The following is a 27,797-nucleotide window of genomic DNA, read 5'->3' on the forward strand; positions in this document are numbered from 1 at the left end:
GCGCCGGGCGCTCGGGCCCCCGCCGGAGCTCGAGGGGGCGGGCTCGGCGTGAGGGGGCGTGGCCGGTGGCGGGGCGGAGCGGCGTGGAAGCGGCCGGCCCGCAGTCGGAGCGCGGCGCGTCGGCGAGCGGGTGTGCGGGGCTGCGCGGGCCGGCACGAGGCGGGCCCGTTAGCCGCCGGCTGCTCTGGGCGGGCCGGGCGGCCGGAGAGGAGGCGCCGCCGAACACCATGATTCCTCTGGAGAAGCCGGGCAGCGGGGGCTCCCCCTCGGCCGCCGCCTCGGGCTCGGGCCCGGGCGGCCGGGGTCAGAGCGCGGCGCGCGGGGCCCGCGGGCTGCTGACGGAGATCCGCGCTGCCATTCGCACCGAGCCCTTCCAGGACTGCTACAGCCTGAGTCCAGGCCGGGAGCTGGGCAGGTGAGGGCTGGCGGAGCGGGGGTGGGGTGGGGGAGCGTCCGGGCGCGACCCCGACCCCGGCGCGGAGACGTCGCGGTCGCCCGGGGCGGGACGCCGGCGCTGATAAGTGTGGTGGCTGGAGGTGGCGTCGCCGGTGCCGATAAGGCGCGTCGTGACTTGGCACAGGCCCGGGTGCTGGAGGGCAGCCGAGTCGTCCCGGCTCTTGCCCTCTCCGCGTCGCGAGCCGGGGGTGGGAGTGGGGCCTGGGCCGAGAGGGGAAACCCCCCGAGGACGGGTGGAACCGAGCAGGGGTGCCCGGGCACCAGGCACCTGCCTCCCCTCGCGCCCTCCAGCATCTGCGGTGACTCCAGTGGGCATCCCACGAGCGAGAGCGAGGCGTGCGAGCCACGCGCAGCGGCGCGGAATGAGAGCGAGCCGCAGTGGCGACCGCTCCCCTCGCCCCGGTGCTGTGGACGGCTGTCAGCCACCTGCTGACTCCATCATTTTCGATTTCTTCGTTGCTTTTGTGTTAGTGCTAAACTAGTTAGGCCCCTGTGCCTGAGGTTCAAGTCGGTTGCGTGCATGGGCCTTGCGCGTTTCCTACTTTGTGAACCGGCTCTTGCCTCCTCCCTGTCCCACCCTTTTGGTTTTTATTTATTTATTTATTTATTTTATTTATTTATTTTTTTAAGAGGGGCCTACAAGCTTACACCTCGGTCCCTTTTGGAAGTTGTAGCAAGTGAAGGCGGTTTGCACGCTGTGCATTTTGTGTGGTGCAGAGCACATGCCGAGGTCTATGGCGTGTGGGGACTGTCGTCTGCCTCCAGAGTAGTGTGGAGAAGGTGTCCAGTGCGCTGGCTTTGGCTCAGACCTGGGCTCGTTTCCGTCTTTGCCTTGGGGTGGGGGACTTCGGCTCCCAGCCTCACGTTTCTCACCCGTAAAAATCGCCGTCATGACAGGACTTAGCTCGCGGACCTGTGAAGACGCCGTGCTCGTAAAGCGCATACCACGGGCCCTGGCACATAGCGTTCAATAAGCGTTCGCTGTGCCTGCAAACATTTGTCAGGGTTGCAAAATAGCTAGCTCCATGTTGTAATGGGAAAGGGCCTGACAGCCTTCCGCCGATGTCTTGGGAAAGGCATTGGTCGCAATGATAAAAGCTCACTATTTTACAAATATTACAGAGGAATTTTGGGGGGGAAGGGCAGATTACCTTCAAAATGTCATATTTCAAATGTTGCCAAAAGGTAAAACACCTTTCAGGAACAAGACTTACTTCACTGGGCTGGGCACTAATTGGCTCTGTGCACGTTTTAATTATGACACAAGAAGACAAGCTACTGACTCAGCTAGGTATTCTAATTTGTCCGAATTCCAAACGTTCTGAAGTAACCCTATTACAAAGGGAAGACTACATTTTTCCATTAGTGGGTTGGATTGTCTGGCTTCATCCCTTAAAAGGAAGACTGACACTGCAGAACTGAAGCGTCTTCAGGTGGCGGGCGCTTTTAGACTTCATGCTAAATGATTTAATCTGAAAAACTGATTTGTACCCTAGCAGGTGTTATGGGACTGATTCCTCCAGGAACGCCTCCTTCAACCTGTGTTTTAAGTTCTGTTATAAAATTAGCTTGCCTGTAAGGTTATTTGTTTCAGATTTTCATGTCTTCTGCTTACTCTTTCTTATATATACTTCTTTATAAAAAGATTAACTCCAAAGCAGAACAGAACTTGGAAAGGTTCTTGATGTTAAGAGCCCGATATTAAAAATAAAATTGATGTGTTGTTTCCTTTTTGATTATTTTTTCATCACGAAGGAGTTGAAGGCTGCGGTTACGAATGCTGGGTTTGGAGTCAGTGTGATTGCTGTCTCTCACCAGGGATGTGATCTTGAGCACATTACCTAACCACTGATTGTTCAGAGAATTAAATGAAACGGATCTAGAGCTTTAAGGCAGAGCTTATTTAGCTTAGAAAAGAAGTGCTCAATCAACGAGATCTATCATGTGGCTCAGTAAGTGTTGTTATTCTAAATGTAACAAAAACTAAAACTAAGAAAACCTGTGCGCAATCACAAACTCTGCCTCTATCTCTGGCTAAAATAATGAAGTCTGTTGCAAAGGACACAGATACTCTTGGGAAGTCTCAGGGAGCAAAAGTCCTGTTTTGTGTAGAAGCAGCCCTTGTTTAAGGTTTATTAATATTACCAGCATGTTATGGCTTTAACTTAATCGAATGTGTTTATGCATGATCTTTTTTTTCTCTACAGAAAATTTGCCAAAATTTCCAACTGTTAACTATGGTTGCATTTCTGATAGGACTCTAATTGATCTCATGCTGATGTGTAACTTAGAAAATTACCCATGCTGTTTCAGTCATGTGGGCGGAAAAACAAAGGATTCTTTCAGTTTAGTCTGTGGTCTTTTTTCTTTGTAAAATGTGGAAGGAGTGTGAAGAGTTAACTTAAAAAAATCTACTTCTTTTGGGTGATGCTATTTTATTGTGACATAACACTTTCAAAAAAGATGGCTGTTGGAAGAGAGTTTAAGTGGTCAATATTGATTCCAGAGTAATGGCAGGATGTGATGGCGATCATTTTAAAAAATGTCACATTCTTTAATGTCACCAGCGGAGGCCATAGCAACCTAAATGGGGGTAAATATATGACGTAAAGCTTTATTTTATTGCTTCAAGTTTGACTTGTTATTCCTAAGGCTTGTTACCTTTCTTTGAGTCAGGATGTGTGCCAGTGTAAACCACATTAATGATTTCATTACTGAGGCACGGAGAAATGACCTTGGATTCTGAGAATTTTTTTCATGTTGATTCCACTTGACTTTATTGGTAGTATAGGAACAGAAAGATGTTCCCATAAATTTAAAATTATACTTATTTCACATCAAATGCTTTGTTTTGCCTGTGTTTTCATTACTAGTCCTCAAATTAACTTTTTAAAAAATATGTTCATAAAATCAGAAGAACATCATTTGTTTGTTTTCCCATGGGAAAAGTTGTAAATTGGAATTCTCAGCTGCAACAGGCACTTCATACCTGTGCAGGCGTTGTAGGCACTTGCACTAGCTCATGGGTTCTCACTGCCAGCCAGTTTGCAAAGTCCCGTTTTTTTCAAATGAGAAAACCAAGACAGAGATTGAGTCTTGGGGGAGACATTATGACACCACAGATGTTTTTCAAAGAATAATCTGTAGATCTTATGACTGTAAGCAGTAGCCCATAGTTTTTAATGAGAGGATTTGTTAATGAGTTCAAATTGCAACAAATGCATACCAAGCTTCAGTGTCCTATAATTCCTTCCCACGGTGGTCCTTAGCATAGACAAGGATGTCGTACCTCCTACCCAGAGCAATTCAGGGTAACAGAAAGAAGGATTTTTATCAGAGAATGTTAAAGTTGAAAGGGAATTTAGCACTGAGTGGATTTTGGGAACAGTGTGTTCTTACGTAGACTGACGATAGTAGGTAACGGCTGCAGGTTTTGGACTTTACACCTGTGTCATAAATTATAATTTCTTATGCATATAGAAATTGCCTTGTTTTAGGATATACATTATTTAAGGAATCTTGGCAGCTAGCCATTCCTTTGAACAATTAAATTCCTGAACATTTTGGGGTCCCACATCACTACGGGATGGATAAAGGAAAATTGGCTCCATTTGTGGATTAGCAGAAATTCCTTGGGAAGTGTGACTTCTGCTCTAAGGCAGATATTTCATTAAGTAAGTCAGGTTTAATTTTGAGAAGTTGGGGCTTAAAATGTTAAAACTAAAATTTTAATTTAACATACATTAATTTAAAGGTCCAATGAATTTCTTTATTTTAATAAAACCATAACAGAATTTTATGAAGTATGATTATTGAACCAAATGTATTAGAAAGCTAAGTAGTTATCATCATTGCTCTGCCTCTTCAGGTAATTAAGAAAGAATTAGATTTACCGAGGGAACTTAGAGACAAAGTTGAGTTCAAATTAGATCACATCCACAACTCTCGTGATTCTTTTTGCACACATTTTTGTCATTGGTTGTGTCACAGACCTAAAGTTAGTTCCAAGAACAATAAAAATAGCTACTAATTACTGATTATTTGCTGAAAGCCACGTACTTCAGAGATGTTCTTTTATTTAATCTTTACTACCCTGTAAGGTGGTGCCAGCAACCCCGTTTTACAGATGAGGACTCCAGGATTCCACGACTGAATTCATTGCCTAGATCACAGTTACCAGCCAGAATTAACAACTAAGCCTGACTTTTAACATCCTGCCTGTTTTTATCTCTCATGCTGATACATAAGTTAAATGAACTCACTGAATTTTACATTTAAGGTTAATAGATTTTTTTTTTTTTTGCTGTTTTCCTTGATCTTTTTAGAGATAAAGAAGACAAAATCTATTGTAGGTCTTAAAAAAAAAAAAAGAAGAAAAGGCAAAGGGGCTGAGAGTGAGCACGAGAGAGCTTCCATCCTTTTGTTCACTTCCCCAAATGCCCGCGACAGTCAAGGCTGGGCCAGGCTGAAGCAGGAGCCCAAATTTTTGGGCCATAATCTGCTGCCTCCCCTGCCTGTTAGCACGAAACTGGATCAAAAGCAGAGGTATACTCAGCCCAGGCACTCCTGTACGGGTTGTGGGCTTCCTAGAGGCAGCTTAACTCACTATGCCACAATACCTCTAGGTCTTTCTTAAGTGGAGCTTCTTTACACATCACCCCAGTGGAGTTAAACAAGCACATTAGGCACTACCTTAGGCTCTGAAAGTTATTCCCATTTGTGGCAGATAAATCACTCTGCCCTTTATGGGCAAGATGACATACCACTGGAAAATTTTATGGGGGAAATAACATTGGAATGAATTTCAGTAGTAGTGATATAAACTTACCCCAGGCATTGACAATAAAATGGGGTACAATGATAGGAAAAATCAGTGAAGAGATAATGACAATTAATATGTTAAATGTTTTGAGGTCAAGTTGTCATAAAATTTTATTTAGCAAAAATGGGAAGAACAGAGTACATATATATGTTATATGTAAATATAAAATCAATATGCTATATGATGCATTTGTGCACCTACTGTGTGTACGGTACTAGGGAGACAGCTAAGTAGCCAGTCATAGTACAACAAATTGTAATAAGTCAGATTGGTTTAAATAAAGATATAAACAAAGTACTTTATTGTAAGCTAGACTAAAGTAAAACATGTCCTTGAACTTCACTTTGTATATTCTGTTACCTGTTCGATTTTGCCTGCAACCCACCATTTGATCTTACATTTGCAATGCATCAAATAAATGGGATTAGTCTTTACCAAGGCATCTCAAACTTCTTTTATCTAAAACCTAACATAATCTTCCCACAAAAAATATTACTGTTTTTGTCTTTCCTCAGAAAACATTACCGTTTTTATATCTTTATCTCCATTGATGATAACACACTTACTCTGTACTCACATTCAAAATCTAGAAGTCATTCCCAGCTTTTACCACTGTCTCATATCTGCCTACAGCCCAGATCTCTCAGGAAGTTTTAATGTGGCTTGAAGTGCAATATCTTAAATATATTCCCTCTTCTCATTCTTCCATTCTTGAGTTCATGCTCACCACGTTCAGTTATTTTATTGGTTTCCCTGTTATCAAAAATAATTACCTCGGGGCCAACACTGTGGCAGAGTAGGGTAAGTTTCTGCCTGTGCACTGGCATCCCATGTGGGCTCTGGTTTGTATCCCGGCTACTTTTCCAATCCAGCTCTCTGCTTATGGCCTGGAAAAGCAGTAGATGGCCCAAGTGCTTGGGCCTCTTCACCTGCGTGGGAGACGCGGAAGAAGCTCCTGGCTTTGGGTTGGCCAAGCTCTGGCCATCGCGGCCATTTGGAACCAACGGATGTTAGATCTTTCTGTCTCTCCCTCTCTCTGTAACTCTGTAACTTTCAAATAAATAAAATCTTTAAAAAGATACCTCATTTAAAGAATTGGTGTCCCATTGTTAACCCAATATAAAGCCCAAATTACTTAGTTATATCTCACTGTACTTAGGCACAGTTAATACAAAGATAAATAAACTTGAACCTTGTTAGTGCTTGGACTGGTAGACCCACTCAAATGTCACTTCTACTTTTTTTTTTTTTGACAGGCAGAGTGGATAGTGAGAGAGAGAGACAGAGAGAAAGGTCTTCCTTTTTGCCGTTGGTTCACCCTCCAATGGCCGCTGCGGCCTGCGTATCTCGCTGATCCGAAGCCAGGAGCCAGGTGCTTCTCCTGGTCTCCCATACGGGTGCAGGGCCAAAGTACTTGGGCCATCCTCCACTGCACTCCCGGGCCATAGCAGAGAGCTGGCCTGGAAGAGGGGCAACCAGAATAGAATCGGCACCCCGACCGGGACTAGAACCCAGTGTGCCGGCGCCGCAAGGCGGAGGATTAGCCTGTTAAGCCACAGCGTCGGCCTACTTCTTAATAATAGTTTCATTTGGAGTTGAAGGCAGTAGGAGGGGAGTTCAAAAAGTTCATGGAAAATAGAATGAAAAGATATTTTTATTTTGGTGCAAAAAATTTTTGCCACCATGCAGTTTTTTTCATGATGTACATTTTGCTTGAACTTTTGGAAGACCCTTGTATGTATGTATTTCAGATGTTTTTTACACCAAAAAAAATCTTTTAATTCTGCTTTTCATGAATGTTTTGAAGTACCCCTGTACATGTGTCCTCCAGCCATTGTGGCCTGCTGTCTTACCCGTTTCAGTGATGTGCAGTATCAGAACAGTTGAAGAGTACAGGGTGAGCGAACTGCAGCCGGCCACCTATTTTTGTGGGGTTCATGAGCTAATGTTTTTATATTTTAAAATAATTGAAAAAGAATCAGAGTAATATCTAATGATGTAAAAATCCTATGGAATTCAGACTTCAGAGTTCACTAGAGCCCAGCCAAATCCATTCATTTACCTTTTGCCTGTGGCTGTGTTTGTTGTAAACTAGTAGCTTTCAGTAGTTGCCACCAAGGCCATCTGACCTGCAAGCCAGAATATTTACTATCTTGCCCTTTACTAAACAGTTTCCTGACCCCAAGTAGAGCGCATGCTATGATGGAAAGAAGAATAAACCTAAAATGGTGAGAAATGAAGCACAAACACAAAGGTGGTGTCAGAATCGTCACTGGTATGGAAGGACGACTGTGGAAACTGAGCTGTGGTTCCTCAGAATGGCTGGGGAGTGTGGTGGCAGACAAAGTATAGGGCAGAGGCCTCTGAAATCTAGAGATGGCCGTTCTGTACCAGAGTTCTGCAGTTTGCAGGCTACCCGTGTGTGTGAATCCAGTTCTCTGTTTGCTGAATCACTTGTCTCCATCTGGTCTCCATTTTCAGGCTAGATATTCAGTAGTACTTTACTTACTGCATCGTATTGTAGTATTTGGGTTTTAGGTGCGGCTACGGTAAACACTTGTGTGATGTGGGAGCAATGTGAGGGCCATTCCACTGAGTCATTTCTGATTTACCAGAAGCATTGCCTTCAAGTATACATTGAGGTTCTACTTCAGATCAGCATTTACAAATTAAACTTTCACTTCTTTTGAAACATCTGACATAGAGATATGAAAAAAATGAAGTTATCAGTGATTTTTTTTTTCTTTTTAAATGAATCCAAAGGTCATTAGGAAGCTTTTAGAACTTGATGGAAATGTTAACCTAATGTTGTGGGATAAAATGTTAGTTTGTGATGAAGATCACTTAATCTCTCCAGTATTTGTCAGAGTCTTTCATATTTCTATTAACAGAAGCAGCACTTTGAGCTAAATAATCGTGTTGGTAAACTGTTACCAAATTGAAGAGCCTTGACATATGCCTAAGGATTTGCTGTTTTTATTACTAATGATAATGAGTACAAGAGCATGAAAATCATAGTTGTGGTTACTATTGCTGGAAAGAAGAATTGGTATTCTAGATTAGATCAGTAGTCAAAAATAGAGGCCTGAGACCTGGAAGGTAGAAATTTTTTTTTTTTTTAAAGAATTTATTTACTTGAAAGAGTTATAAAGGCAGAGACAGAGAAAGAAGTCATCCGTCTGCTGGGTCACTCCTCAAGCAGCTGCAACGGCCACAGCTGTGCTGATCCGAAGCCAAGAGCCTCTTCCTGGTCTTGCATGCAAGTGCAGGGGCCCAAGTAGTTAGGCTGTCTTCCACTGCTTTTCCCAGAGAGCTGGATCAGAAGTGGAGCAGCTGGGATTTGAACTGGTGCCCCTATGGGATGCCAGCATTGCAGGTTGGTGGCTCTACCTGCTTTGCCGGCCCCAGAAGTTAGAATTTAACAGAAGAAATTAAAGCTTTGTGTTTATGTTCTAGAATACATTTTAAAAATACTTATGAGGGCTGGTGCTGCGGCTCACTTGGCTAATCCTCTGCCTGCGGTGCCAGCACCCCGGGTTCTAGTCCCAATCAGGGCGCTGGATTCTGTCCCGGTTGCTCCTCTTCCAGTGCAGCTCTCTGCTGTGGCTTGGGAAGGTGGCCCGGGAAGGCAGTGGAGGATGGCCTAACTACTTGGGCCCTGCACCCACATGGGAGACCAGGAGGAAGCACCTGGCTCCTGGCTTCGAATCGGTGCAGCGCGCCGGCCGTAGCGGCCATTTGGGGGGTGAACCAACAGAAGGAAGGCCTTTCTCTCTGTCTCTCTCTTTCACTGTCTAACTCTGCCTGTCAAAAAATAAATAAAAATAAAAAAAAATACTTATGAGGATATTGGTTTGATAACAGTTCAAGAAAGAAACAAATCTGGGTAATTTATTTACCAGCCAAATTTGAAATATGTAAGGCCCATTAAGTATTTTTCTTAAAAAACAAGCACTGTTAGGTTGTATCATTCAAGAACAATAAAATAATAATCACATACCACTTTCTAAGTGGAATATAGTTCCTTCCAATTTGGTAGGCATATTATGGATAAACCATAATAGTGAGGGGGTCAAAAAATCCTGTGGGGAAGAGAAAAAGAGGGAATGGCAGTTAGCAGCTCATGTGCTGTTTTCCATAGCTGATGGTTCTGTGAAAAGGAGTGGAGTATCTTCTATATTGCTCAGCAGAGGACTCTGTAGCCCTTGAGATGAAGTCAGCCTTAGGCTTATAGTAAAAGTCTTAAGAAAATAATAAGTGGAGGCAGACACTTAGCCAGTTAAGATGCCCATGTGCTGCACTGGCGTGCTTTTGTGCCATAGGCAGCTCTGGCTCCTGACTTGACATGTATTATATACATATAGTTGACCCTTCAAATCCATGGGTTCTGCATCTGGATTCAACCAATGGGAGATTGAAAGCAATAAAAATTGTATTTGTACTGAATGGATGCAACATTTTTTTCTTTGTCATTCTCTAAGCAGATATCCTATAGCAACTAATTTGCTTAGCATTATACATTGTGTTAGGCATTGAGAGATGATTTAAAATATAAAGGAGGATGGCATAGATTATATGCAGATACCATGGGACTTGAGCATCTACAGATTCTGGAACCCACAGAGGTCCTGGATCCAATGCCCCTACCATCTCTACCCACCACCACCTCCCCCCTACACACACAACACACATAAATATGGAGAGACTGTACTTTAATTTTCACAACAACTTGTGAAATACATGCTATTTATATCCCATTGTAAAGATAAGAAAAATGAAACTTAAGAATATTAAATAAATTGCCTAAGGTTATGTCAATTCTCAGTTGAGAGATTCTGTGTATTCCAGAGATCATAACTATGATCCATATGCTCTAGTGATTTTAGTATTAGACTTATTTATTAGTTTAAAATGATAAATAATAGTGTGTCAGGACAATGCTTGTCTTATTTTAGGATAATGAAATTTTCAGCTTATGCTGTAGTTATATATGAATGAGATTCTTTTAGAAGGTGATAATGTCCTTGGCCGGCACCGCGGCTCACTAGGCTAATCCTCCGCCTTGCGGCGCTGGCACACCAGGTTCTAGTCCCGGTCGGGGCACCGATCCTGTCCCGGTTGCCCCTCTTCCAGGCCAGTTCTCTGCTGTGGCCAGGGAGTGCAGTGGAGGAAGGCCCAAGTGCTTGGGCCCTGCACCCCATGGGAGACCAGGAGAAGCACCTGGCTCCTGCCATCGGATCAGCGCGGTGCGCTGGCCGCAGCACGCCGGCCATGGCGGCCATTGGAGGGTGAACCAACGGCAAAAAGGAAGACCTTTCTCTCTGTCTCTCTCTCTCACTGTCCACTCTGCCTGTCAAAAAAAAAAAAAAAAAGTGATAATGTCCTTTAGTGTCAGTGACCATGAAATTCATTATATTAGGAAAGCTTGTGACCAATTCCTATCAAAAAGTCAAACAGCTTTTATTAAATTTGAGAGGCAGGGAGACATGGGAAGAGAGTTCCTATCTACTAGTTGACTCCCCAAATGCCCACAGTAGCTGCCATTAGGCTGTGGTCCAACTCAAGAGCTGGGAGTTCAGCCCAGGTTTTCTACATGAATGGCAGAGCCCAATAACTTGCACCATCTCTGCTGCCTGCCAGACAGCCAGAGTCAGGATTCAAAGGCAGATATCAAGCCCAGGTATTACATGAGTATCTTAACCCTATACACCCATTCCCTCAAATGTTTTTTTTTTTTTTAAGTTTTAAATCATTTTATATGTGAGTGTGCAAAACAATGAACTCTGTATAATTGTGGAGAATATATTGACTTTGATTTCATCCATTTCGTGTTACTATAACAGTATACCGCAAACTGGGGAGTTTTTAATGAACACAGTTTATTTGGTTCATGGTTCTGGAGGCTGGGAATTCTACAGTCAAGGAGCCTTATATGGCAAGGACCTTCTTGCTACAAACTCATGGTAGAAAGCAAAAGGACACTCCTGTGATGACAACATCAATCCATTCATAGGCATTAAGTGTGTAATACATGAACCTTGGAAGGCACATTCAAACCATAGCAGTTTAATTCTCTAGTTAGAAAAATGAATTTTTCTGATGCTAAAATTATTTGCTAAATCTATAGATATAGCCTATATAAAGTCCTACTTTTGTGATTGAATAATCTGAATTTTATTATCTACCAGTGTGTATTTAGAAATTTTTATTACAATTTGCCATCTTGGGAAGGCTGTCAGCACTAAACAGTGGGTGTTTTTGTTTCATTCTTAGGGGGAAATTTGCAGTGGTGAGGAAATGCATAAAGAAAGATTCTGGAAAGGAATTTGCAGCTAAGTTCATGAGAAAAAGAAGAAAAGGCCAAGATTGTCGGATGGAAATAATTCATGAAATTGCTGTCCTTGAATTAGCGCAGGATAATCCTTGGGTCATTAATTTACATGAAGTTTATGAGACTTCATCAGAAATGATCTTAGTTCTGGAATAGTAAGTATTGCTTGCCTTTGGTTGGATTTGTTCAGTAGTCTGCATTTCACAGGATGCCAGTCTTCCATGATAACGTTGCAGGCCCCCGGTTCTCTGGAAATCTGAGGATTTCCAAGATCATCTTCATATGTTCCTGTTACTAATTTGGTTCTGAATTTGCAAGAAAATACATGTGTAAGCTTTTTAAATTTTCATTCTTTAAAATTCTTTTGATAATATGGTAAAGTTCTGGTATGTTTTTATTTGGAAGAATTCATAGGGAGGTAAGTGATACCATAATCATACTAAAATAAGAAACATTTTAGAATCCCTTACTCATTTTTATATCTGCATTCTAGGCACACATCTCTCCCTGTGCTCTCCAACCCCAGGGCTTAAACATGTCATTCCCTTGTCGTCTTCCTTGAACTGTTTATGACCAACCTGTGACATTCTTACCTTGTTTTACCTACAAATGTGCCTTTTAAAATATTTTTCTCTTCATCATTGGTTTTTAGCAATTTGAATATGATGTGCCTCAGTCTTATTTGTTTGTCTTGCTTGGAATTCACTGAGCTACTTTAATTTTGGTTTTACAGTTTTTATCTGATTTGGAAAGTTTTTAGCCATTTTGTTTTTTACTTATCGTTCGTTCCTTCCTTCCTCAGTTGTAGTCTCTAGCTGCCTGGCATTGAGCTGGCTCAGCTCATACTCGCTTTGCTTCATCGAGTCCATATTAACATATAGCACCACCAGGCTGTGACTAAGTTACTTGTTAGTTTTGCTGTGAGTGTTCACTGTTTCTTTTCTTATGAGTTATGTGTTGCTTTAATTCCGCCCTTTTCCAGTGCTGCGGGAGGCGAAATCTTTGACCAGTGTGTTGCAGATAGAGATGATGCTTTTAATGAAAAAGATGTGCAGAGACTCATGAGGCAGATTTTAGAAGGTGTCTACTTTCTGCACACTCATGATGTGGTTCATCTTGATTTGAAGGTAAGAGCTGAATTCCTTTACAATTTTGAGATTACTAAAGACATTCCAGATGTAAAATATTTAGCAATTACTTATTCAAACATATGAACAAGGATATTAGAACCGAGTATTGATCCTTTTCCTCTAGCCAGTTCGTTTTAACAGGGAGATAATGTGCATTTGTACATTTAGAAAGATAAATAATATGATGCCAGAAACATTGAAGTCACAGAATACTGCTGGGCAGGCAAAGGCTTCTTAGTAGAGTTAATACTTAAACTAAACCTTTTAAAAATATGTTATTTAAATAAGTAGAGAAGAATAAGAGAAGACTGTCTCACAAAAGTTAGGAACATATGTGATTTTCTAGGGGAAAAAATAAATGGAATAGTTTCACTGGAATTGAGACATCAAATAGGAAAGATTAAAACAGAAAATGATAGGTCCTGTGTGCTTCAGGTGATTCCACAGGTTTCAATATTTATATTTGAGTAATAGTTTGAAGTTTTTGGAAAATTAGACAGCAATAAGTAAGTGAAAAAAACCTATTAGAGGTAGATGGATGTCTAATTTAAAATCGTCAAGGAAAGGAGGAATGGGAAGAGGGAGGAAAGAAAAACAATAGACAGTGTATCAGTTGTGGTCCTTTCAAGTGATCAGAATACCAACTGAAGATGGGGTAAGCAAAAAGGAAATTTTATTGACTAAGCTGAAAAGTCCAGGGAAAATTCTAGCCTCAGTTGTGACAATACTCAGGGCTCAAAATGTAGCTAGGACTTGGTTTTCCTCCAGTACTCAGCTCTGCCATCGCAGAACAGCAAGAAGATGCTGGTAAGATAGATGGTGCCATTTTAGCCTCATAGCTGCCCAGGGCCACAGCAGGAAGGGGCTGGTCTTCTCTGTACAGCTCTGTGAATTCCCAAGAGCCACTCTGATTAGACCAGCGTAGATCTGCCTACAACCAGGAACTATGTTAGGCGTGTGTAAGTCTCTGGCCTGGCCAGTGTCATGCTCCAAGCCTGGAGAGGTAAACTCTTGCCCTGCCTCAGCTTTGGACTGAGAGGAGTAAGGGACAAACTCTCAAACTAGTTCTCTTTCTGAAAGAATCTGAATAGGTGCTCATGAAACAAACTGTAAATGTCCATTCTAAGTATTCTTGATATATTGCTGCAGGTGACTGGTAGAAAAGTTAATGTTGACATCAAGTCCTAGTATAGCTGTGGGAAAATGAAACAGTCCTTAAACCCAAAACAGGGCACACTGACTTTGTTCCTAATGTTTATTCCACTTAAAAATGATAGCCTTATGACAGAGGAAATAAAGAGTTAGGAAGGAAGGCAACCTGAGAACCCCCCAAAAAAGGCTTTCCTACCCTGACCTGCACCATAATCTCTCTGCACACCTCTGCCTTCCCTTGATCTCTGCTGCACTGTGCCCTCTGGCAGAAAGTGGGTGCTTTATGGCAGTGGTTCTCACACTCTGTCGGGCATCAGCATTGCTGGGAAGGGCTTGTTAAAACAAATTACTAGGCCATAACCCTAGAATTTGGGATTCAGGGCAGAGCCAGGTGATGCTGTATTTCAGGTCCAGGAGCCACATTAACTACTGTATGGCACATTCCATGACACCTTATATATATATCATACTTCAGAAATGACAGTACTTAATTTTTATTACATGAGGGAACACTCTCAAGGAAAACAGTTTGTATAACCTGGTGGTTGACTTCTAAAGCAGTTGTGATGATGTCCCAGTTAGAATCAAGTGGGAAGGTAATACAGATGCTTTAAATACTAACATCGAGAGAAGAACACAGAGGCGAGAAGACAACCTGGAAGCTTTCTTGTTCTTTTCTCCAAGAGGCCAATTTAAATTCATTCTTGAAAAACAACTGCCTTTTCTCAAAGATTTATTTCTGTATACTGTGGCTAAAGTGCACGGTCATGATACAGTAATCACACGATAGTTAAGTGGTGGTTTTTTTTTTTTTTTTTTTTTAAAGGCAAGTATAGTTCCAGGATGCTAACGCTAGAGTGGCCTGATGCTAGTGCTGGCGGTCACCTGTTTAAAATCCTTCATAGCACGTGCAGGCAAACTTTGCTGTACTTTTTTCCTTTAGTTGTATGCATAAGCAGTTCAAAGATGCTTCCTTCAGGAACACAGACCAGGATTAGATGACTTCAGCAGTCCAGGCTTCAGGGGACTCACATTAAGAAGTCTCTTAGTATTAATCATGCAGGAGAACTTCCAGAAGACATGATTATGCTATGGCTTTTTTCATGTTTAGTTTTATGTTTTTAATTTTGTAAAATCATATATTGTTATTTTATGATGTTTTATTAGTTTTATGATGTAGTCAGGACTTCTAGGAACAGATCCCCAGTTTAAATGATATTGTACCTATAGGAAATGAGCTTTCAATTTATGACAACACCATCTATGACCATTATTCATGAACTAATTAAGTAGCAAGTCAGACAGGTTGCCAACACCATGTGTTATGGATGTTTGATGTTACTTGAAAGCAGTCAAAAGTGAATATTAAGTTCTTGAATACCAGGTTCAACTGCGTATTTACACAAGGAAATTATATCCCTTTCTCCTCCAGACCTTCAGTATAAATCATATTCCTTTCTCAACAAAATACTGTATAGAATTCTTCACAGATTTAATAGAGGCCTTGATGACGATGATAGGCCATTCATGCTGGAAACTGGCCTCTCCCTGTTTCCCAGGCCCACCGGAAGCAGAAGACAGGGGGCCCAGTGTTCCCAGCCTTTCTTCTACCCTTGCACTCCTCACGTGTACAGTGAGACATGTCTCTAAGTGAACTGCTGAGAGAGGATGGAGATGGGGTTGGCTGGCAGCAGTGCAGGTGGAGGTGGTTTCTACCAAAAGATCACTTCAGGCTGACCTCTTTGTGTCTGGACAAACACATTCAGTGCCTAAACCTTTAAGAGCCAAGTGTCCAATAAGACTTTATGCTTAGAATGCTGACTCTCAGTCTCTAAAAGAGCTTGAAAGGCTAAGCTATAAAAAAACCACTATTTTCTCACACTCCCTCAAAGTTAAATATATTTATTTGTATTTTAATTCTGTAAAAATTGATAATCCATATATATATATGTGTATATATATAATATATGGTATCTTTGACTTGGCAGGCTACTTATTCTCCTTTCTGATTAAGAAATTCCTGTCTCAGAAACAGAAGTTAGTTCTAACACTATTAGAGCTGGATGGTAAGAGTTGCCTCTATTAAAGTGGTAATTAATACTATGGGAAATATACATTTGGCTTCAGTGCAGACCCCAAATGACCAGTTTGTCAGAACACTGAATCACTCTAGACTCTCAGCCAACCTCAAATTGAGCATATGAAATTCTTTAAGAAGCAGCAGATGCAGGCTTATGAGTCCTTAAAAGTATAAATCCTTAAGTGTACAAAAATAGAAAAGACAAACTATGATTAAAGGAAAGCCCATTTGTTTAAAATATTAAAATGTTAACAGGACTGACAATTCTGAGAAAACAACTCTAGCAAAGTCAGAAAAAAACTAAGTCTCAAAATAGTCTCAGTAATTTGGTGACTTAGACATCTGGCACAGTGGCCTGCTTTTTATTTAGGGGGAAGACTGACGAAAAATAGCGCAAAAAAATCCAGTCTTAAAATCTGGTGTGCTTTGTCTCCAAATAACCTTTCAGCAGTGGTAATATGAGATATTATCATTAACCTGTCCACTCTGTTAAATGCATGATTAAATATGGACTAGAAGCTGGGATTTTCCCATTTGAGATTTGAATTGAGTCATTGATTCTAGTTTAAGTATCAGTATATTACTTGAATGAAAGGAATAACATAAAAACATTTCTAAACAGTCCCCCAAATGAATTTAGACAAGATTACCGACCTATTTTTGTACTCTAACCTGGATTTTAATAAGTAAAGAATTTACCAGAACTTTCATTGTCTGATAAGATTTTTCTTAAAACCTCTTCCATTGATCTTAAGCAGCTTAAACTCAACTTTACAATGATCGTAGTCACTAAGTCAGTGGCAGTTGTTCAGCAGATGTGAAACAGGTTTTCCACAGAGATGAAGAAACTGAAATAAAAAGATTCCCCATAATGCAAGAAAATAAAAGTTTTAGGAAGATTTCTCTACAGACATCTGAGACCTGTTTGTATGTTTCCTGTAATTACTTCTCCATTGACTGACTTTTTTCTTTCTCTCCTTACTGTCCAGCATTCATCTAGTTTAAACAGAACTGATATTGTATACTCTAACCTGTTTAGCATGAACGGGATTCTCTAGAAAGGGTTTAACTAAATTATAAATGCTAAGGTACTTATCTCTATTTTTAGCACATACTCATATATTTTAGCCCATTGAAAGTAGGCATATTTACCCATCAAAGAATTGACAGATTTTAGCTTTGCAATTATATTTTATTTAAAATAATAAAGTTTTTAAATAGGTGTGGCTACCACAGGACATAATTGATATGAAATTCTATAAAACAGCTCTTTTTTGTGTGTTTCTTTTAGCAACCTCTCAACTGTTTAACCTTGTTTTCAAAAAGTTTTTGAGTTACATATCATAGATGCGTGTGACTGGGTTTAAACTTCTAAGACAATAACATTTTAATAATTTGATTACACTGATTTAGGATTTAGGGCATCGACACCAAGCCAGTTAACTTTCGCATAGTAACTGAAGAACACATTTTTCAGGAATGTAAAGTGTAAACCAAAATGTAAGGAGAAAGCATGTCAACAATTTTAGGAGAACAAATGTATTTAAGAAACATTGGCAATGTCTAGAGGGCATGGTTACTAGTCACAAGTGAATCTTAAGATTTGGTGATTTCTCCATTTGGTGTTTTGCATGTATTAGAAGGAGCAAAACATGTTCACTGATGAGTATGTTTCTCTGAGCCAAACTCCTCCCACGGAATTTGCCTGAACAATGGATGTTTTATTGTATTGGACTATAATGATTTAGTAACATAATGAAAACTAAAATTGCTTTTGAAAAAACGGGGGACTTAAAATCATGGTGCAACACAGGTTTGGTTTTGTTTCCCCTACAGCTAAAGCAGTAGCTAGAAGTTAAAGAAAATAAAGCTTTGCTTTATTATGCTTGTTTTCCATCCTCCCACTTCACCCCCAAGATGTGTACCATGACTGGCCCCTGCCTAACATTTTCCTTGTCTTCCAAAGGCCTCTTCAGAGGAGTTTTCTGTGACACCCCTAAAGATAGTATGCATGGGTGCATACCACCAGCAGGTGCTCTCTCACCCATCTCTCTATTTAGTTCCCCACAGCACTGACTTAAAACTACCTTGTTAAGTTATTCATTTGTATTTATTTGTCCCCATTGGAGTACAGGGTTCCAAAAGAGAGGACTAGTGTCTGTTTCCTGTTACTTCCCCAGGGCATAGCTCAGAAGGCAATCCATTAATGATTTGTTTGTTGAATAAATGCTTTTTTTTTTTTTTTTTTTTGACAGGCAGAGTTAGACAGTGAGAAAGAGAGACAGAGAGAAAGGTCTTCCTTCCATTGGTTCAACCCCCAAATGGCCACTATGGCCGGTGCGCTGCACCGATCCGAAGCCAAGAGCCAGGTGCTACCTCCTGGTCTCCCATGAGGGTGCAAGGCCCAAGCATTTGGACCATCCTCCACTGCCTTCCCGGGCCACAGCAGAGAGCTGAACTGGAAGAGGAGCAACCGGGACAGAATCTGGCGCCCCGAATAAATGCATTTTAACTTGAGTTCATTTACATAGCTCCCCTGTAATTTTCAAGGCAAAATTAATCCTTCTCCTATATTTCTTGCCTGAGAACTTCATGTATACTGCTGTCGTGGCACAACACACACAACACTGAGTTCAGCTAGATAGGTCCCTCTCTTTTCTCTTCTGATTAGGAACTCTGACGGTAAAAGTTTCTTATTACTAATGGTTACACTACCATAATTTCTAAAATAGAAACACTTTGAGTTTTGGGTAAGATTTATTTTATTTGAAGGCAGAGTGACATAGAGAGAGGGAGAGACAGAAAGGCAGAGATCTTCCATCTGCTGGTTCATTCCTCAAATGGCTACAAAAGCTGGGTCTGGGGCCAAGTTGAAGCCAGGAGCCTGGGATGCCATCAGGGTGGCACATGGTGGCAGGGGCCCAAGCACTCGGGCCATCTTATATTGCCTTCCTAAGCTTATTAGCAGGGAGCTGGATCAGAAGTGGAGCACACAACTCCTGCCCCAATAAGTGCAATTTTAAAACAAGGACTCCTCTTTGTCTCAATTTCCTTTTTGTATTTCGGCCCTTCAGTATTGAATATTGCTATAGTCTGCTCACTACCACCCTAGGTCTTCTCATTAAGTTGACAAGACACTAGGATAAGAAAACAAGTGTCCTTGGTGGAGAGCATACCATCTTCAGAGACACTTTTGTGGGAATCATGACAAGTGTGTGGGACTGCAAAATGAACAGTGAGACTCAATTTCACTGAGTGTAGAGGGCTAGGTGGGAGCTAGAGCTGGCAGGGTTTTGTCTCCACATCCAGCACTGTGGAGGCTATCCGAGAGCAGTGGGAAGCTTTTGAAGGGTTAATTGAAGAGGATAACAGATCAGATATATATTGATATACAAACGATTCTTGTGCCTGCAGGGTGGGCAAACAGAACCTAGCAGACTGTTTAGCGTAAGGAAGAAAGGAAAGCAAGCTTAATTTTCTATAGTTGGAGAATAGACAACATTTAGAAGTGTTTAGGATTACCACAATATACAGTGACAGGGAGGAGGAAAAGGGGAGAGAGGATGACCAAGATGATTCTTAAGAGAGTTCTCCTATCCTGATGGACGATGGTAGCATTCACTTAGATACCGCTCATTGGCAGGAGAATCTGACCTAAAGGAGGGAAAATGTGAGACTGGTTTTGCTCTTGTTGAATGTTAGGTTTCTCTGAGACATCAAAGAGGAGCTATTAAGTAAATAGGTGGTTGAAGAGGTCTGAAAGAGATAAAATTTTGTGAGTCATAGGTATAGGTGGTATTTAAGCCTTGAGTTTAGATAGATAGTGCAAGGTGAGAGTGTAGAGTGAGAAAAGGACCTCAAGATTAAGCTGTGACAAACCCAGCATTGAGTGGGAGAGTGAGAGAATACACAGCTCGAGAGACAGGAGGAAAGCCAGGTCAGTGTTTTCTCGTGGGAGCCAGAAGAAGAGTATGTCAACAAGGGATGGCCAGCAATATCAGAACCTAGTAAGATAATTGTTCAGAAGAAAGCTTGAAAACTTGGATTGTGTGACTTGCTATAGTAGAATGAGAGGACAGAAATCAGATGTAGTAGTTGAAGAGTGCAGGGAGAGGAAATATGAACATGCATTTACTCATCAGTGGAACTACCCCATGAAGAAGGAAACAGCAAAGTAGACAAGTTAACAGACAATGGATGGCCAGCACCATGGCTCACTAGGCTAATCCTCTGCCTGTGGCACCGGTACTCTGGGTTCTAGTCCTCTTTGGGGTGCCGGTTCTGTCCCGGTTGCTCCTCTTCCAGGCCAGCTCTCTGCTGGATGGGAGTGCAGTGGAGGATGGCCCAAGTGCCTGGGCCCTGCATCCGCATGAGAGACCAGGAGAAAGCACCTGGCCCCTGGTTTCGGATCGGTGCAGCGCACCGGCCATAGCGGCCATTTGGGGGGTGAACCAACGGAAGGAATTCCTTTCTCTCTCTCTCTCTCTAATTCTACTTGTCAAAAAGAAAAGAAAAAGAGATGATGGAATCAGTTTGCTGTGTACAAGATATTAGGGAACCGAGAGGGGATAGCCATCTTACCCTCCCTGGAGGATGGAGAAGTCAGGGAGGGCTTTTTGTATTTTGCTGAGACCATGCATGAAATGATTTAAATAAATTTGTCAGAGGAAGGGGAGAGGGCTTCCTAAACAAAGAAGACACATAAGCAAAAGCATGAGATGTGAGAGTATGTGTCTTGGGAGATTACAGACTGATTTGCAATGCAGGTTGCTTACTGAATAGTGACATGAGGTTAATCTTGAAAAGGAGGAAGTGATCAGATCCTGACATACTCTGGGTGCTGTAGTAAGGTACTCATTATCAGTACCAGTGCTTCTCAATTTACGTTTGGAGATATTCCTAGTGCAAGAAGACAGGACAGACGCTTTCTGAAGCAAACACAAACTTTCCTTTCAAATCTGATATTTGAAAAATTCGAATGAATTTCACATTCTAGTTCATAACTGTCTTCTTAAGAGACAGTGTCTAGGTGTTTTTTTGTTGTTTTGTTTTTTTTTTTTTTTTAAAGATTTATTTATTTGAAAAGCAGAGCGGCAGAGAGAGAGAAAGAGGTCTTCCATCTGCTGGTTCACTCCCCAAATATAGCTGCAACAGCTAAAGCCGGGATGATCTGAAGCCAGGAACTTCCTCTGGGTCTCCCACATGGGTGCAGGGGCCCAAGCACTTGGGCCATCCTCTACTGCTTTCCCAGGCCACAGCAGAGAGCTAGATAGGAAGTGGAGCAGCCGGGACCCTAACTGGCGCAAATATGGGATGCTGGCACTGCAGGCGGTGGCTTTATCTGCTCTGCCACAGCATCAGCTCCAGGTTTTTTTCCACTGGGTAAAAATGACTCCAGAGATACCAACCTTACTGATTCTGTAACTTTGGGTAGGCCTTGCCAGTTATATCCCCACCCTCTATCCCTGTTTAAAAGTATGTCTTTTGTTGGAAGACAACAACCATATGAAGGTAGATACAGTATGAGAATCAGCCTTACATTATGGGAAGAGCAGTCAGTTCTCCCTATCCTTAGGTTCTGCATTTGTGGAATCAACCAACTGTGGATTGAAAATATTCTTTTCAAATGGACTGGACGTGTAGAGAGGTTTTTTGTTTGTTTCTTGTTATTCCTTAAACAATAGAGTAAAACAACTTTTTTTTTTTTTTTTCATTTATTTGAAAGGCAGAGTTACAGAGAGGCAGAGGCTGAGAGAGGTCTTCCATCTGCTGGTTCGTTCCCCAGATGGCTGCAATGGATAAATCTGTGCTGATCCAAAGCCAGGAGCCTCTTCCGGGTCTTCCACATGGGTTCAGGGGCCCAAGCATTTGGGCCATCTTCCACTGCTTTCCCAGTCCATAGCAGAGAGCTGGATCGGAAGTGGGGCAGCTGGGACTTGAAATGGCACCCACATGGGATGCTGGCACTGCAGGCAGTGGCTATACCTACTGTACCACAGCACCAGCCTCCGTAAAAACTCTACACAGCATTTATATTGCATTATATCTATCTAAAGATGGCTTAACATATGGGAGAATATTTATAGGTGGTATGTAACTTATTTACACAAGGCACTTGAGTGAGGATTTGGAATCTATGGGGAGTCCTGGACCCAGTCTTGCATGGATACAGAAGGATCACTGATTCTGTTGTACAATGAGGGATGGGTTGGAGATGGGAAAAAGTAGAGACTAGTGGTTTAGATAATCAATAACAAAAAGCCCAACTTGCTGCAATAGTGAGATTAGGGAATGGAAACTGACCGTGCTTCTTAGAAGTTGAGCTTTAAGGGGACAGCAGGGAGTATGTGCTGGCTAGATGGAGATTCAGGGTCATAGGGGATAGTTTTTATAAGGTTGGATTTGATTTTAAGATAGGGATAGATGCATATTTATATGATGGGAAGAGTTGGTATAGGGGAACATATTGAGAAATACAAGATACATAGCCTGCTGCCTTTCAGATTGCAAATACATTGTGAAAATATTTAACAAATGACTATTTACTGGTAAATTCCTCAGTCTGAATGTAACAGGTGAAATTAGTGTTACGGGGCTGTATGTATAGTGTACTTATTAATTTGGGGGGCGTATTTTTTAGCCACAGAATATTCTGTTGACAAGCGAATCTCCACTGGGTGACATCAAGATAGTTGATTTTGGACTTTCAAGAATAGTGAAGAACAGTGAAGAGCTCCGAGAAATTATGGGCACTCCTGAATATGTGGGTGAGTACTCTGTGTTTAGGGTCAGGCATCACTGTAAGATCCCCATGTGGCATGATGCATAGTGGGGCCAGTCATCTGCTGTTACTGAAATTCCACCATAAGAAATTGGTTGCTTTGGATTATATTTTAAAATGGACAACGTTCAAGAGTAAGGTGCAAAATGATGTTGCCCTTCCGCAACTCAGTGAGTTTGAAGGGATTATTTCTAAAAGAAATGGAGAGGATTTTGAGTTGCTGTAAGGCCTTGTTAAAAATCAAAGACCTTTACTGACATTCTGTGTGGTGATAAAGGAATTGCCCACCATGGACCTCTGCAGAAGCACAGCGCAAGAGGGATGGGTCCACCCAAGGTAGAGAGCTCCTGGCATAATGAAAAAGCTTACACTTGAAGGTTATAGCAGCACCATTAGTCCAGCTTGTATAGAAAAAGAAGCAATCTATGATTTTAGTTGATAGACTAACTAGAAGAAAAATGGGACTGATTAAGGCTGTAGAACAATTTAGAAATTGTGACCAGATACTAGAATATTAGCATTTAAAATTTCAGTGCTGAGACAGCACTTTGTAATTCTGAAGCTTGGATTCTGGTCAGGAAACTTTGATGCCAGGCTGTGTGGGTCATAGAAGTCAGTGTTGCAGTTGCCTAGGGTAGTGGCAGCCCAGGGAGAGCAGAATGGCTGACGGCAGCCAGGCGAGGAGTAGAGAAGGCTAAGGCTGATAGGAGGAAGACTCTTCACCTGTGGGTAGATGTGCAGTGGGCTAACGGGCAGACTCCAATGTGGGGGGACAGAGGAAGAGCCAGGCTCCTTTCAAAGGAGTATTAACTGAAGCAACTGAGAATTTCAGAGGACACAGAAAGGAGTGAAGATTGAGCTGAAGGAAACAGTTGGCAATGACAGTACAGAAAATAATTCATAGTCCTACAATTTAAAGCAGATTCTTTAGTGAAAGGTACTATGAGCAGAGAAACAACCTTGAAACTTATTTTTTATGGACTGGAATACATAATTTTCAATATACTGACTGTTATGCATTATGGCCACTAATTAAGTTTTAGAAATATGACTTAACTTTTTTTAGGAAAAGCAACAGCCCAAATATACTAGCCAATTTTGACAGGTAGCATTGTACACTTGAAAAAATGCAGAAAACCACAGAATGAAGGGCAATGAGCTAAAATGTTGAAATGGTAATTATTACCCTGAAGGAGGTTTTGTTTAAATGTTTTCTGATTGGTTTTGGTAAATTCCAAATTTTCTGCCAAGAGCCTGTTCCACCTCAAAAGCAGAACTGTCTTATGTATTAAAAAAAAAAATCTAAAATGAATTCAGCAGTATGTAAAATGGTGTTTTTTCTTTTAAATGAAGCTAAATGTTTTTGTTCTGTTTTTTGTTACTAGCTCCTGAAATTCTTAGTTATGATCCTATCAGCATGGCAACAGATATGTGGTAAGCGTTGTTCATGAAAACTGATCAAATTAGTTTTAAGAAGTGAAATGTGATATTAATCTTTTTTATATTTTTTTTAATTTAGGAGCATTGGAGTGTTAACATACGTCATGCTTACAGGAATATCACCTTTCTTAGGTGATAATAAACAAGAAACATTCCTGAACATTTCACAGATGAATTTAAGTTACTCTGAGGAAGAATTTGATACTGTGTCTGAGTCAGCTGTCGACTTCATTAAGAAACTTTTAGTTAAGAAACCTGAGTGAGTATTAATTGATATGGATCGATGTCACTTTTTGGGTCCTCTATTCTGAACAAAGGTGGCTCAACTGAAATACTAAAATGAAGACTGTAGATGAAAACCTTGGCTTCATATACACTGAAAGAAAATTGACAAAAATGCTTTTAAAAAGGTGAACTGTATTTCATGACGACAGGATTTAAGTACTAGCAAAATTGTATCACAGAGGTGTCTACAGTGAATGATGCTTCTAATTCAGTTAGTTGAAACTGACAGTGATGTGACAGCTAATCCTCAGCAGAGATATTCCGAGATACCTTACTTAAAATATTTTTCAATTTCTAAAATTTCTAGTTTTATTTAGAAATCACAAGATTTTTGTCAACTGTTCACACTTCCCAAAATAGAATACAATAGACATTACTTTATGCTTGAATTTTTAATTGAAGTGTTCCTCGTATCTTTATACAGAGATCGAGCCACCGCTGAACAATGTCTCAAACATCCATGGCTGACACAGAGCAGTATTCAAGATCCTGTTTTAAGAGTCAAAGAGGCCTTAGAAGAAGCACATGCCCTCCATAAAGGTGATTCTGTGCCTGAAATTAGTTCAGCTACTGAAAAACCAGGAACCGAAGAATCAATTGTAACTGAAGAGTTAATTGTAGTTACTTCATATACTTTAGGACAATGCAGACAGTCTGAAAAAGAGAAAATGGAGCAAAAGGCCATTTCCAAGCGATTTAAATTTGAGGAACCTTTGCTACAAGAAATTCCAGGAGAATTTATCTACTGAGCAGTGTTTCCCTTTAGAACTTGATTTCTACATTGAAAATGTTGATATTATTTATGGACCTTTGGCCAGATGGTAACTGAAAATGGATAACCAGACATCACCATAGAAAAAAATAACTTTATCAAACTTGTGGATTTAAGTGAATCAAGCCACATTTATAAATTTGCCAACCAGGAGGTTTAACAGGTAAAGTTAACTGTTTCAGTGTTATTAAGAAGGGAGATATTTGCACCTTTAAAACTACATCCTTTTTCTCCAGAATGAGAATTTGCGTTTAACAGTATTTGTATTCAGTTTCTTTAAAAATCCAAGTAAAAGTGCCAAAATTATCTAACTCTCTCTTGCATTATTCATACATGTAGTTGTATCTGTTTAGATGCATGTTGATACTTTTCCACTTTGAATTTTTCTTGGGAAGATTTTAATTTAAATAGACATCCTTTAAAGTGTTTGAGAACTAGAATATATAGTTCGATAATCTTATTTTTGTATTTTTTTACTGCTTTGTATTGACTTGATTTGGCTTCTGTTGGTTTTTGCCTAATACTTGTAACCTAAGAGAGGTAGTGATTTTTTTCACTTCTGAAAAATATTTGGTTAATTTGTATAAAATTAAACTGTTGTCTTTTTAGCCATTTCTGTCATCACACGTTCACTTTCATAGACTAACAGACTACCTCTTTGCCCCTCTTCCCAAGCTTGTGACCTGGTTGGCATTATAATTGCTTTTGTCAGTGGAAAGATGCCAATCTATTGTTTTTGTCCTCAAGTTAATAAAACCTAGAGCACTGGAGGCAGAGAAAAAAAGCACATTTATTCATGCCAATGAGCTTACACTTGAGTTTCTTTTCAGCCTTCAAGCTAAGCTAGGAAAAGTTTTTTAAATCTTTACTTTGTTCATAAAAATTTTGGCACTGGATACTTGGTCTTTAGGGAAGTATTTTGCCCCAAAAAGTAAGAATATGCTCCATAAAGTTTGCAATTATATCCAAGTCCCATAGTTTAAAGATGGAAATGTAAAAGTCTATTAAGTAGACTTACACAAATGAGATCTGTGATCTCATTCACCCTGGTATGGCTTAGGCAGATCAGATGATGAGACTGCACTGTTTTCTCACTAAGTTGACTATAGAAAGCTTTTTGGAAGTAAAAGGGGAAGAGGAAATTCTGCCACAGTGGCAGGGTTTGCAATGAAAACCCATGACCACAATGTTGAACCTCAGGTAACTGAGAGAAATATAAACTTAGGCAAATTTGTACCAATGTTTCTCTGCCAAAGATAGGGAAGAAAAAAAAACCCTTACTATTGAATGACACATTTTTGTACTTGATGAATTTGTCAAGTTTTAAAATCAGAGTCTTTGGACTTTTTCAAAATACATCTAATAAAAATTACCGTATTTGTGAAGAAAGTTGTTGTCTTTTGGGTGGCTGCCTATCTTCAGCCGCTTTTGTACCTTGAATTTTGAGCTGTGTGGTGTTTTCTTAAGAAGACTTTAATTTGGCCTATCATGTAACCCCCAAAAATGCCAATATACCTTTATGACAGCTACTTCTACACGTATCTAAATCTGTTATTATTCATGTTTTCAATTTCCAAATTATACAGCTTACAAACCCAGTTTTCATAAAATTTTGATGAGCAGTTTATGGGCAATGTAAAATATGTAACTGGTTTGAATCAGTTGGGAAAGTGAATATTCTAGGTTTTGTTTACAAATTGACTTTCTGTAGAAGTTACAGAAGACAGATGCTAATTCTGTAATCTGACTTTTGAATTGACTTTAGTTTGGAAAAAAAATGTATTAAGAGAAAAGGTTATAGAGGATGTTAGGCAAGAGCTGCATTATAGGTCTCAGTAATGTAAATGGCAGTGGTGTGTGGTTCAGTCCATAGAGATATAAGCATGTTCAGAAACAATATTGACCAGTGAATGCAAGAATAATATTAAATGATAGGAAAAATTATCCAGAGTATCAACTTAAAATGTATTTAGGATTCATTTGTTAAAAGCTCACGGAAAATGCCTTTTATATAATATATACCATATAATTTTCCTCTTATATCAAAGGGTTGTCTAACACTGAACTACCCTTGCATTCCAGGAATAAACCTCTCTCAGTTACTGTTAAGAGCCAGGGTAGGTTACGTTCGTCTGGGACAGCAAACAGCCCCCAAACTTAGGGGCTTTTAAGGACTTACTTGTCACTCATGCTGAATGTCCTCTGTCGATCAGCTGTTCTAAGAATTCAAGCCCTCGAAGTAGCCTTGTAGTCACTTCTCATAAAGCAAGCCACACCGAAGTTCAGGAAGGCAGGGATAGACAAGACAGTCAAGGGTAAGGCAACCAGGTATTCTGTGAAAAAACTACATCAGAATTTTCCATCAACTCTCATAGGGAAATTATAGGGTTTTCCTCACTTCATAAACCCTTAACATAGTAGCTAAATCTTAAGAGTTGGGGGGGGGGGGGGACTAGTTCCTGCCTTGATGGATTATAATTTAATAAAAGGCATTTTATATTATACTACATGTAAGCTTACATAACAACTAAAAAGAAAATGAAGATGA

The 27,797-nt window shown here is 40.6% G+C and overlaps 1 protein-coding gene across 1 annotated transcript; it reads left to right on the top strand.

Moving 5' to 3' along the window:
• Window positions 1–147: 147 nt before the first annotated feature.
• STK17A (serine/threonine kinase 17a) lies at window positions 148–25,555 on the top strand. Its single transcript, XM_062179272.1, has 7 exons — window positions 148–415; window positions 11,552–11,764; window positions 12,592–12,736; window positions 22,612–22,738; window positions 24,138–24,186; window positions 24,272–24,451; window positions 24,902–25,555. Exons 1-7 carry the CDS (start codon window positions 228–230, stop codon window positions 25,224–25,226), a joined length of 1,227 nt encoding a protein of 408 aa, XP_062035256.1. The 5' UTR covers window positions 148–227; the 3' UTR covers window positions 25,227–25,555.
• Window positions 25,556–27,797: the final 2,242 nt, after the last annotated feature.

This window comes from Lepus europaeus, chromosome 20, assembly GCF_033115175.1.
Source record: "Lepus europaeus isolate LE1 chromosome 20, mLepTim1.pri, whole genome shotgun sequence".
Lineage (NCBI taxonomy): Eukaryota > Metazoa > Chordata > Mammalia > Lagomorpha > Leporidae > Lepus > Lepus europaeus.

Excerpts from the sequence above, each read along its gene's own strand:
- STK17A (XM_062179272.1), top strand. The coding sequence starts at position 228 with ATGATTCCTCTGGAGAAGCCGGGCAGCGGGGGCTCCCCCTCGGCCGCC. Across the intron at positions 22,739-24,137 it reads GGGCACTCCTGAATATGTGG|CTCCTGAAATTCTTAGTTAT; the intron begins GTGAGTACTCTG and ends TTTTGTTACTAG. Across the intron at positions 24,187-24,271 it reads AGCATGGCAACAGATATGTG|GAGCATTGGAGTGTTAACAT; the intron begins GTAAGCGTTGTT and ends TTTTTAATTTAG.